Source organism: Podarcis melisellensis, assembly GCF_964234715.1.
Source record: "Podarcis melisellensis genome assembly, chromosome: 13".
In the NCBI taxonomy this organism is placed as follows: Eukaryota; Metazoa; Chordata; class Lepidosauria; order Squamata; family Lacertidae; genus Podarcis; species Podarcis melisellensis.
In genome coordinates, this window is record NC_138545.1 from 490,579 (window position 1) to 503,170 (window position 12,592).

The 12,592-nt window shown below is 47.6% G+C and overlaps 1 protein-coding gene across 1 annotated transcript; it reads left to right on the plus strand.

The window, feature by feature from the left end:
* The first annotated feature begins 2,506 nt into the window (after positions 1–2,506).
* Positions 2,507–9,498, plus strand: LOC309354619 (uncharacterized protein). Its single transcript, XM_081884854.1, has 6 exons — positions 2,507–2,563; positions 3,455–3,939; positions 4,120–4,201; positions 4,424–4,506; positions 4,841–4,967; positions 7,773–9,498. The coding sequence occupies exons 2-6, from the start codon at positions 3,523–3,525 to the stop codon at positions 9,104–9,106; spliced, it is 2,043 nt and encodes a 680-aa protein (XP_081740980.1). The 5' UTR covers positions 2,507–2,563; positions 3,455–3,522; the 3' UTR covers positions 9,107–9,498.
* The last annotated feature ends 3,094 nt before the right edge of the window (positions 9,499–12,592 follow it).

The window sequence follows — 12,592 nt, forward strand, 5'->3', positions numbered from 1 at the left end:
TACACAGATTGTATATAAGAAAGTGGTCAAACATCAAAAAATACACAACCAAACCTAGCAATTTCCACACAAATCACAGCAACGACTTAAAACAGATACAAACAAACAACCCCAGCTGCATATCCCTGTGGTCAGATGGGAAAAGGCCTCCAAGGCAGGAGCAGGTCTTCCGGGACTCAAAGCAGCCAAGGAGGTCTCTGGCCTCTTCAGGAGAGACCCTTGGAGGTGCGAGAGCGAGAGGGGGGAATTGTCAGCCAGGGTTGGTTGGATCAGGAGGAGAGGAACAGCCTCAGAATGCCCATTGTTACAGTAGTAATAAAGGAATGGAAAAAGGAACAGGAACACTTGAAATGATACGTACACAAACTTAGCCTAAACTTGTTTATTTTCTAATAAATTGATTGTATTCCACCAAACGCCTCATTCTTTGCTACTTTTTTTTCTTTTTTAAAAAACAGTTCTGTTAAGCAATTGGTGAATGTGCAAAGTAACTGCTAGGCTAAGCTGAATATTCTCTGGACAAACGCCAGCTCCCCTGGCCTGAAAGCGAGATGAGTGCCTCTCCCCAAAGTCGCCTTTGGACTTAACCATCCAGGGGTCCGTTACTTAAAAAAATAGTGTTAGAAATTGGCCAGGTGCCAGGCGCATTTTGCTGCTGGCACGGGTCCAATTGTGACTACATGGAGATTTATGGGCTCTGCCTTAGTCCATAGTTAATACAATTTCCATTTCCACTGCGTGTGTTTCTCCTTCTTGCATACTGGGAGCAGTGAACTGTTGTAAGAGCAAACTAAAGCCCAGCAACGCAGCTGAGAAAATAGAATCGTAGAATAATTGAAGCGTTGGAAGGGACCCCGTTATGGTGACCAACTTAGGCTGAAAGTGCCCCTTGGCACCCAGCTGATATAGCTGAGTTTCTTACGCTGCTCTGTATGGCGCATCCTGAAGCATTAAAAGAGCTTCATGGAAACTAACCCGGCTGTCCTCAACACCCCATAATATGAACAAGGCTACAAAGAACACTGGAAGGGCACCTGCTTGGCATGTGGAAGGGTCCAGGCTTCACACACACACCCCGGCAGCACCTCAGGGTCAGACTAGGAACATTCCCCGTCTGGCCCCCAGAAGGGTCAAGGCTGCCAGTCAGTGCTGGCAACCCATAGCAGCAGCTACTTCCTCTTGTCTCCTGTGTCCCTCCTGAGCATAAATGAGTGCCCTCTGCCTCAGCAGCAGCACCCCATCCTCCCATCTGTTGCTGCATGTTGTATGCCCCCTCCCACTCACATGCCCCCCCCCAAATATATAATGGGGTCGGCACATGGGGGAAAGATTCCTGCATTGCAGAGGCCGGACTCCTTTCTTGTAACTTGAATCCATTGGTTCTGGTCCTCGCTTGCTCCACCTTCCATGTGACAGCCCTTAAGATATCTGAAGATGGCTCTCATATCTCCTCTCAGTCTCCTCTTTTCCAGGCTAAAGATACCCAGCTCCTTCAACCGTTCCTCATCTGGCTTGGTTTCCAGACCCTTGATCATCTTGGCTGCCCTCCTCTGCACACCTTCCAGCTGGTCAACATCTTTCTTTAATTGTTTTGCCCAGAACTGGACACAGTATTCCAGGTGTGGTCTGACCAAGGTGGAAGAGAGTGGGACTATGACTTCCCTTGATCTGGACACTGGACTTCTGTGGACGCTGCCTAGAATAGCATTTGCTTTTTCTCAGCTGCATCACACTGTGAACTCATGTTGAGCTCCTGGTCCACCAAGACCCCTTGATCTTTTTCACATGCACTACTAGTAAGGCAGGCGTCCCCCATCCTACAGCTGTGCATCTGGTTCTTCCTGCCTAAGTGCAGGACCTGACCTTTTTCCCTATGGAAATTCATTTTGCTTGCTTGCCCCCAGTTCTCCAATCTGTAAATGGTAATCTTGAATCCCGATTCTGTCCTTTGTGCCTTCCCTCTCAGTTTGGTGTCATCTGCAAACTGGATGAGCATCCCCTCAATTCCTCCATCCAAGTCGTTTATGGACAGACAGAGCAACAACAGGCCCCGGACAGAGCCCTGCAGCCCCCCCTGGTCACCCATCTATGGCGTAACCTCATGGGGGGTACAGTCGCCTCTCCTCATGAAGTTTGAGGAGTTGGAAAAGGGTCAGAAAAGGGCTGCCAAAATGATCCAGGCAGACTTTGCTATGAAGAAAAGTTGCAGCCTTTGGGGCTCTTTAGTTTAGACTTTAGAGCAGTGGTTCCCAATTAGCTAATTACTGAGTCCCCGCCCCCCACGCCCCTCATTTTCAAAAGCCAAGCCAAGGAATCGGAATGTTGGAAGATTCAGGACAGATAAAATTAACCGCAAGGCGGAGTTCACCTGTGGAACTCCCCGGCACAGGACAGGAGAGGGAGAGAGGGGGGGCGCTGGCTTGCCAAGGGTTAAAAGGGATTGAGCTGGATTCCTAGAGAGGAGAGGAAGTCTAGGGTGGGGACCGGGAACTCCACCTGAGGAGGAGGGGCCTTTGTCTCTCTCTTCTGCACGTGCTGCATCCTGGGCGCCTCCGGGAAGCCGGTGAGTCTCTGCAGTGGGGACAAGAGGGGGGTCCCTGGGATGCAGGGGGGAGCAGGGGGACCCCCAAGTCAAGGGGCAGAGGCTCCTGCCCCCCTCTCTGCAAAGCCCGGGTGGGGGCGAGGGCACAGGATCCCTTTGGATCCCTTCGGGGAGGGAAGAAAAGGGCCTGCAAAGAAGCCCCTTCAGACCCAGGAATCAAGACGTCGTCGTGGGAAAGAAAGATTTGTACGGGAAATAGATGCAAATAACAATAATAGGGGAGCGTGAGCCATGCAATCAATTGAGACTGTTGGAAGAGGGCAGGGGGCAGAGAAGAGAAAGCGCTTCTTGGTGCCGTGCAGAGTCAAGCCTGTGGAACTCCCTGCCCTAGGAGGCCAGGCTGGGACCAAGGCAGGGAGGAGGAGGAGGGGCTCTGCTTGGCTTCTTGTCTCCCCAGCGATGCTGCAGAATCCCAGTTGCTGCAAGGGAGCGCAGGGGGAGAGAGGGGCTCTTGCGCTCCAGTCCTGCTGGGGGGCTTCCCATTCAGGCCCCTGGGTGGCCCCTGTGAGAATCATAGGAACATGGAATCGTAGAGTTGGAAGGGAGCCCGAGGGTCATCTAGTCCAGTGCAGGGAGCAGGAGAGGCTCCTGGTGTCCATCAGGCTGATTCATCTCACAGAAACCGCTTTCGTTTCCTCCACTTTTGGCCTGGTCACTTTCCCCCTAGGAGGGCGAGAGGGTTTCTTCTTCATTCTTCTTCCTTTCCTTCTTAGAGAAAGCTCAGAGTCTGGCCTGTGGTGCAGTCCAGCCCTGGTTCCTAGCAAGACTCATCCACACTTGCTCAGGGGACCTTCTTCTTCTTCTGCTGACCGTGTGCCAATTTCATAACAGAACAATATATTTCCTTTGCAGTCTTTGCCAGCACCTCTAAATCAGACAGGCAGAACTTGGCCAAGGAAAAACTGGATTCCTTCCTAAAGATGGATGAGCAAGACTCAGCTGGCCCTGGAGCAGGAAGAGGCCATGGCATTATCAATGGGAGCAGTGGGGGGTTCTGGGAAAGCTCTGGGCAGAAGATCCTGGAAGAGGAGGACTCCCTTTGCTCAGAGGTGCAGAGCCAGCAGTTGAGGCAGTTCAACTATCAGGAGGCCAAAGGACCCCGAGAGGTTTGCAGCCGACTCTACCACCTTTGCCACCAGTGGCTGAAGCCGGAAAGGCACACGAAAGCTGAGATGCTGGACCTGGTGATCTTGGAGCAGTTCCTGGCTGTCCTTCCAGCGGAGATGGAGAGCTGGGTGAGGGAATGCGGAGCAGAGACCAGTTCCCAGGCAGCGGCCCTGGCCGAAGGTTTCCTCCTGAGTCAGGCGGAGGAGAGGAAGCAGGCGGAGAAGAAGCAGGTGAGAGAGACTTTCCTCTGGATGCTCCCAGGGGGCTCCAAGGAGGGAGAAGATCCCTAAATCCCATCCTTTTTGGAAAGTATCCAAGGTGCTATATTGGACATCCCTAAAGATTTTGCCCCTGCCATTCCTTTTCTAATAGTTCTCATTATTTGTTTTGAATCCTTGTGTCTCTTTTAGGGAAAGGATCTGTCTGCAAAAATGGGTCCTGATTCCTTTGAGGCAGAGAGGACTTCGTTGGACACCAGAGAGAGGCTGCTGGGTAAGGAGGAAGGAGTTTTTCCTCTGTGTGGTCACATTCTGGCAATTCTCAAACTAATCTGTGGGTTCATTCAATATTTTGGGAAGACACTTGGGGCCAAGAACCCAAAGGAGAGATGTACTTTGGCATAACTAAAATATGAAATGGGGACAAACTCCCAAATGCACCTCTGAGAGAAGCATCCTGCACTCCTGTCTCCCCACTTCCCTTTGTCTCTCGCAGGTGAAAGAAGGATGCCGGCAAGACCTCCTCCTCCATCTCTTCATCCTGGTGGAGGGGAAGCAGCAGCTGAGGAACTGGATCAGGTGCGGGGAAGGAGCTATGGGGGGAAAGAGGTTGGGGGGGGGAGACAGGGCATTTCTGGGGGCAAATGAATCTCTCTCCTTCTGTCAAATCTGGAAAACTGGCGTGCTTGCAGAGACAGAATGATTTGAAGAAATAAACATACAGTTCCATCCATTTTCATTAAGATTCATACCCATCATTAAAAACAGTATGAAAGATTCCCAAAACGTTAGATTATGCATCCATGGTCAAAATGTGCAGCAAACAAATCCGATTAATCCAATGCAGGCAGAAAGAGGAATGTGCAGTAAAGAATCTTTTTGTTGTGTAAGAGAAGGTCCTTTTTTCTTTTAGGGTCCAGTTTGTTTTGAAGACGTCGCTGTTTGTTTCACGGCTGAGGAGTGGGCGTTGCTGGATCCTGCCCAGAGAGCTCTGCATAAGGAAGTTATGGAGGAGACTTGGAGGATCATGAATTCTCCCGGTAAGGTTCCCTGTTGGAGCATGATACTTGTTTTGAAGTTCAGTCAATATTTTCATATCACAAACTTCCCAGATTTTGACAGATCTCAACCTAGAGTGTCAGGAGATGTGTGTTAATCTGAATTAATGATATGGCTTATCTCTGTATAAGATCGACATTACTCTAATACGACATAAAGTCAAAGCCTTATTCCTGCATCCTGAAAGGCATTCAGGAACATCCTGAGTTCACACACATCAGGCATTATCAACACATGCAAATATAGGGTTGCTCATCGCAGGATTCTCAGCTCCCCAGTGGGATCCACCCACCCCATGGCAAGGGGGTGTAAAGGCAGGATAGAGACAGAGATGTCTAGGTTCAGATCACTGAACTTAAAAACAATTAAAAACACCTGAAAGTTCAAATACTTATTTTCTTTTAACTTGTTTCTCAGACCTCCTCACGCCTCCCCTTCTTGTATTCCAATTTAAATTATTAGCTCAGCAAATCCTTGACTTACTTCTCCATTTTAACTTAATTTAATTTATTCTAACATGTTATTATTTTACTTTTCTTCTTTCTTCCATTTTCTCAATTTATATTTACAAACCTTAATTTCATTTAATTTAGACCATTTTAAAAACCAATTTTAACTTCTCCAAATTTACACATCAATATTTATACCTCATTATTTTTTCTTAAACATTTTTCCTAAAGTCGACCAAAATTTCCCTTCCACGACTTTCCCAATTTCCATACTAATAGCAAAGCAAAGTAAAAACAAAACAAACTATATTTATATACCCTTTGGATTCCCAGACTCCACCCACCCTTTTCCCGGTTTCAGTCCTCAACAAAAATCCATCAGTCTCAATATACTGTTTAGCCTGGAGATCTCACGTCCGAGGCTCTCAATTCTCTCTCAGTTCCTCTCTGCCGGTCTTTTTGATAGTCCTTAATGTTAAACTCCAAATCTTGAAGAAGCTCCGGCCCAACAGGATCCATGTTTCTACCAGCCAGACCTCCATATTTAAAAGTAAAGCCTAGGGGGTACTTCAAATCTTGTTTTATACTCCTTTCAGGTCCAAATGTCCCCAGAGCTCCAACTTCCACCTCCAATTCAGGCCAGGCTCTCCACATCAGAATTTTATTTTCCTTTTTTGTCATCATGTCAGGCCTCAAAATGAACTCTCCTTTAACTTCTGTAAAGTTTCAGCTCCTCTTCCTTTTCTTCAGGAGCAACATATGTCACCTGCTCCATATTGTCAAAGCTCTCCGCTTTCTCTATTTGTTCAGTTGGATAGGCTCCTTGTTTCAAGTCCTTATCAGATTCAACAATGTTCTTTACTGCTAAGTCCAGAGTTGTAACATTTGTAGCCAAAACATCGGTTTGGCCTTGTAACTTTCCCAAGAGAACAAATGCTCTGTCCAATTCAGCCTGGATTTTCCTTCCTCCAGCCATTCCTGTAATGTCACTAAACCCCTCTAGGGGGATATTAGTTCCTTAATATTCCTTTCAGCTCAAGTCCAAAAGTCAGGTTATTTTGTATCAGCCCTTCCTTATTTTCAACAGATTATTACAAATTAAGGAACAGAAACAAGGTTCTCTTTTTCCGTCTTGACAGCTAACTTGACAGCTGTCAAACTTTTCAGTCTTTCATCAACAGGCTCTCTCGCGGGACACTCCCGGGTCCGGGGGGGTGAAACTTCAGCTCCCAAAATTAATCTTATTATCCTCCAGCAAAAATTCTTATGATGTCAAAACTGTGAAATTAAAGTCTTTTACTAAAAAGAAAGAAAAGATTATCTCGACCTTAGCTAGCAGGTCCTTTGCTTTAAATTGTTTACAAAGGGGGGGTGGACTTCCTTTTTAAGCCTTCCCCGCTCGTTCCTGATCCACCAAATTTTTATTTAAAATTCCAGTTTCCGTATTACTCACGGGTTGATGTTTTAGAGTCTGAATGTTCCAAGAGAAAGTCAGCGCTCTCCGATAATGGCTTGCGGCTTCACTCTGCAGATGAAGGAGTACTCTCAGCACCGTGCCGCACCCCGTCCCCGTTCCAAAGCCTTTAAAAAGGCTCCTTCATGGATTGGGGGGGGCGCAAATGGTGCCTGCCGAGTCACTACGCTCACAGGCTTCTGCGCCTGTGATTTTAAGGGTCCCCACGTCGCCGTCGCGGCAAGACCCAGTCTCTGCAGAGCCAATTCCCTCCGGAGCTCGGAGCGAATCCGCGATTAATTGATGGCGCCAACCCGGACGTCCAGAGTGCCAGGGATTCTCACACCCCCACAGCTCACCTTGCATGGAGGGCTATGGACTGTTTTGTCTGTGAATATGGTTCCTCCCCTTCTGCCTTTTTGCACAGGGATCAGGGTGTGGATAGGCTTTCTGAGTGTCTAGGGAAGTGGACGTCGCTTAATCTTTTGAAATCACCAATAGTTAGTTTAGAGCTTGTTGATCTATTTTCCAAACCCATTTAGAATTCTGTCATTACACAGCAATTTAATTCTCCCCTGGACGCTAGGTAATTGGTAGACAGAGAATCCAATTCACATTCAAATAGAGTTCTGACCTTGCAGATGGAGTTGGTTCAATGATTGAGGCAAAGAAATTTCACCCCTGAAAAGAACAGGCTTTTTGAATATGAATTTCCCATAAATATAACAGTGAATGTTAGTCAGCAAAGGCAGTGAATTCTGCAGTAAGACTTCCCATCTAACGCCCTTCAGATCTTCCTTTATCATAAATGTTCATGAGTGTTATTCAAAAACTGGGAACTCATTTCTTTCTTGGGCTCTGATCTGTTCCTCTCTTCATTGCAGATGGTGATGAATTAGAAATTAAGAATAAGGGACAACAGGACAAAAGCCACACAGTGGAGAAGCCATATCAATATTTGGAACATGGAGAAAACTTCAGTCAGAGCTCCCATGCCACTTCCCATCAAAGAAATCCTATTGGGAAGAAACCCTTTCAGTGCTTGGAATGTGGAAAGAGATTCAATCACAGCTCACACCTCAAAGCCCATCAAAGAATTCATTCCGGGGAGAAACCTTATCAGTGTTTGGAATGTGGAAAGTTCTTTACTAAAAGCAGAAACTTCCGTCGACATTGGAGTATTCATAGCGTAGAGAAACCATACCAGTGCGTGGAATGTGGAAAGAGCTTCTCCAGGAAGGAGAATCTCACTTCCCACCAGAGAGTTCATACAGGAGAGAAACCATACCAGTGCTTGGAGTGTGGGAATAGCTTCAGTCGGAAGATTAGTCTTACTTGCCATCTAAGAATTCATACAGGGGAGAAACCATATCAATGTTTGGAGTGCGGAAAGAGCTTCTCCAGGAAGGAGAATCTCACTTCCCACCAGAGAGTTCATACAGGGGAGAAACCATACCAGTGCTTGGAATGTGAGAAGTGCTTTACTACAGGAAAAGATTTACATCGACACAAGAGAATTCACAGTGGGGAGAAACCATATCAGTGCTTGGAGTGTGGGAATAGCTTCAGTGACATCTCACATCTCAAAGCCCATCAAAGAATTCATACGGGGAAGAAGCCCTATCACTGCTTGGAGTGTGGAAAGAGCTTCAGTGGGAAGACTAGTCTTACTTTCCATCAAAGAATTCATACCGGTGAGAAGCCCTATCACTGCTTTGAGTGTGGAAAGAGCTTCTCCAGGAAGGACAATCTCACTTCCCATCAGAGAATTCATACAAAGGAGAAGCCATACCAGTGCGTGGAATGTGGGAAGAGCTTCTCCAGGAAGGATAGTTTCACTTCCCATCAAAGAATTCATACAGGGGAGAAACCATACCAGTGCTTGGAATGTGGGAAGTGCTTCAGTTGGAAGATTAGTCTTACTTGCCATCTAAGAATTCATACAGGGGAGAAGCCATATCAGTGCTTGGAATGTGAGAAGTGTTTTGCTTCAACAAAAAACTTATGGCGACATAGGAGAATTCACACTGGGGGAGAAACCATTTCAATGCCAAGAGTGTGGAAAGAGATTCACCTTCAAGGAAAATCTCACTTCCCATCAAATAATTCATACAGGGGAGAAACCATATCAGTTCTTGGAATGTGGGAAGAGCTGGAAGGAAATCTTACTTCCCATGAAATAACTCACAGCGGGGGAAATCCTGGAATTATAGAATAGTAGCTTTGGGAGGAATCTTGAGGGTCATCTAGTCTAACGAACTGCAATGCATCTTCTTGATGTTTAGTCAGAATCTCCTTTCTTGTTCTGTTCTTGTGGGCTCACATGGTTCTTCAACTCCTTTTCAATCATGAGAATAAGTGTGAGGTAGGTTAGGCTCCCCAAGGCCACCTAGTGAGCTTCATGGCCAAGGAGGGATTTGAACCCAGGTCTCCCAGGGTGTTGTCAAATACTCTGGCACTATACTACACTGGCTCTCCTATGAGACTCTTAGAAATTGTTCATGCATTTGTGTCTGCCTAAAATTTGGGTGCCATATTCTGGTGTTTGTATTTAAAGCTGTGTACTCCTCTAGCAAAGTAACTCATGTAATAATAGTAAGCCAAGTTCAATATTATAATAGATTTAAGGTAATGTTATCTGGGGGAGGGGCTGTTGATTGGCTGAGAGTTTGGAAGGGTATTTAAGTAAGCACAACATAACCATCAGGCCTCTGGCTAATTAAACTTTATCATTTTAAGTGTCTTTGTGGGAGACGGAAATATTGGTGTGTTTCATTTTTGTTTTTATTATGTAATTGGTGTTTTTATTTTGAATGTTAATGCTGCGTAATGCCCTCATATCTTCAAATGAAGGCAGTATATGAATCTTAATAAATGAAAAATAAGGTAGTGATAAATCATAAAGGAAAATATAAAAATACTCTGGGGGGGCGGTGGCAGCTGGAATGAAGGGGCTGTTTGGTGAAAGACCCAGTCAAGACCCAGCTCACAGCTCTGCCCCTTGAGTACTCTGGGAAGGGCCCCCATAGCTCAGGAGCAGGACACCTGCTTGGCATGCAGAAGGGCCCAGGCTCCATCTCCCCTGCGAGCATCTCAAGGTCAGGCTGGGAACATTCCCTGTCTTGAACCCTGGAGGGTCACGGCTGCCAGTCAGGGCTGGAAACCTGGAGCAGCTGGAGGGACCCCCAGGGTCTGTCCTGGCAGGAGACACCAGCTTCTTCCTGTCCCCCATCCGAGGGAGCTGGGGCCCTTTGCCCTGCTGGGGGTGGGCATGCAGAGGGGGCCCCTGTCCTCTGGGGACCATGACCCCATTAAAGCCTGTGGAGGCCCCCTGGCCGTTGAAATCTCTGGGTCCCCTCGCAAATGACCTCCGAATCACTTTCTGATTTTACCAACCAGCAACTGCAATAAACCCAATCAATATTCTGTTGATCCGTTGTCGCGGGGCCCCTAAGAGGCGCAGGGCCCAGAGTCTGGTGCCAGCTCTGCCTGCTTGGCCCTCCTGCCCTGTTGGGGTGACTCCTCAGGAGAGGGCAAGGCTGAAGGAGAGGAGTTGGAGCCTCTGGTGTCTCCCAGCCCCACCCTCTTCGCCCCCATCTCCAGGCTGACGGGATGACCCTGGGAGACCCCCCAACTCTTTGGGGTTTCCTCCTTCTCGCAGAGCCTTTCCCCCTTCCACCTGCCCCTCCTGCTGCTGTTTCCAAGGGAGGGAGCAGCTCAGCTCGCCAGCCAAGAGGGGCCCCCAAATCCTCCCCGGCGGGGATGGCGAGGGAGAGAAGGGGCGCTCGGCTGGCCAAGGGTTAAGAGGAGCGGAGCTGCCTTCCTAGAGCGGACAGTAAAGGGTACAGGTGGGTAAAGGACCCCTTTAAGTCCAGTCGAATTCAACTTTGAGGTGTGGCTCTCACCGCTGATTTCAGTCTGAGGAGCCGGCGTTTGACCAGGCAGAATTCAGGGTCAGGTGGCCAGCAGGACTAGACCGCTTCTGGCGCCACAGGACACCGTGATGAGTGCCAGAGCGCATGGAAATGCCATTTTCCTTCCTGCTGCAGTGGTACCTATTTATCTACTTGCTTTCAGCCCTACTAGGTTGGCAGGAGCTGGGACAGAGCAATGGGAGCTCAGCCTGGCACGCAGATTCGAACCTCCGACCTTGCAATCGGCAAGCTCGAGGCCCTGTGGTTTAGACTACAGCGCCACCCCATCCACGACAGCCCAACACCCCCCCCCCCCAAATCAGAGGGCACTCAGCAAATGAGACTTTCATAGAATCACAGAATTGTAGAGTGGGAAGGGACCCTGGCAGTCATCTAGTCCACCTCCCTGCATTGCAAGAATCACCACTAAAGCATCCATGACGCTTTAAAACTCTCCATGGAAGGAGAGTCCACCAGCCTTCGCAGGGAGGCTGTTCCCATTGTTGAACACCCCTTACCCTCAGAGACTTAGACAGAAGCTCCTTGAAGCCACGAGCCAATTCCCCTCCTCTCAGGTTCCTCTTTCCCCATCTCAACCATTCCTTATATGGCTTGGCTTCCAGACCCTTGATCATCTTGGCTACCCTCCTCTGCACATCTTCCAGCTTGTCAACATCCTTCCGAAATTGTTGTCCATGTGTGGCTAAAGTATTCCGTGTGTGGTCTGACCAAGCAGTATAGAATGCTGCTATTTCCCTTTATGCTGACACTACACTGGCTTCCCACTTACCTTTGTCTCTTGCAGGTGATATAAGGTTGCTGGCAAGACCTCCTCATCCATATTTTCTTGTTGGTGGAGCAGTGACTGTGGAAGCAGCTCAGGTAGGGGAAAGCAGCCTTGTGGGGAAAGAGGCGGAGGGGTGGGGCAGGCAGGGTTCCTCTGGAGTCCCAGGAATTTCTCGCCTCTTCCTCTTGGCTTCTGTCAAAACTCCCCCTTGAAGTTGTTTTAGGGCATTGGGTGAGTCCTCCACCTACACAGAACAATGCACAGAACAAAACACAAAATAAAATAATTCCATTAAGACGTTAAAAGAAGCATCCATACTTAGACTGTATGGGAAACAAAACAATCCCATTATTTTGCATTTTTATGTTTTTATTTTGCATTTTTATGTTGTGAAACACACTGAGATCTTCGGATGAAAGACGTCATACAAATGTAATAAATTAAATAAATAGCAGAGTAGTCATAAGCAATAAATAAAACATTAAAATACACAGTCACACTGGAGAATAGCCACATAAATCATGAGAAGATCTAAAATAAAGATAGAAAAACCTGCTAAGCCCCAGAGTTTGTTCAGCGGCCCCAGCTTTTGTAGCTGGAGTCAGTCTGGACTTTCCTACATGGGAAAAGGCCTGCAAGGCAGGAGAAGGTCTTAGAGGACTCACAGCCAGGATGGTCTCTGTCCTCATCCGCGGTCTCAGCTTTGTAGCTGGAGTCTATCTGCTCATCACCCTGGACCCGGCCCCCTCAGGCTGGTGGAGAAAGCCTGCAAGGAAACAGTTTGAGGTTGAACTCAGTACTAGAGGAATAACCTTGTAATACCTATTGTTACAGTAGTAATAAAGTAATGAAGAATGAGCAGGAAAAACTGGAAGATTTTAAACCATACACTTATGTTAGGGTTGCCATATTTCAAAAAGTAAAAACCAGGACACCCTGAAAGCTGTTAAGCATTTTTAGGAAGACCCCAACATTGTTGTGCTTTTTTTAGGACCCCCCCCAA

Bases quoted from the DNA above. Each gene is read 5' to 3' on its own strand.
- LOC309354619 (XM_081884854.1), top strand. From the start codon at position 3,523: ATGGATGAGCAAGACTCAGCTGGCCCTGGAGCAGGAAGAGGCCATGGC. The intron at 4,202-4,423 runs GTAAGGAGGAAG...TGTCTCTCGCAG, and splicing joins CACCAGAGAGAGGCTGCTGG to GTGAAAGAAGGATGCCGGCA. The intron at 4,507-4,840 runs GTGCGGGGAAGG...TTTTTCTTTTAG, and splicing joins CAGCTGAGGAACTGGATCAG to GGTCCAGTTTGTTTTGAAGA.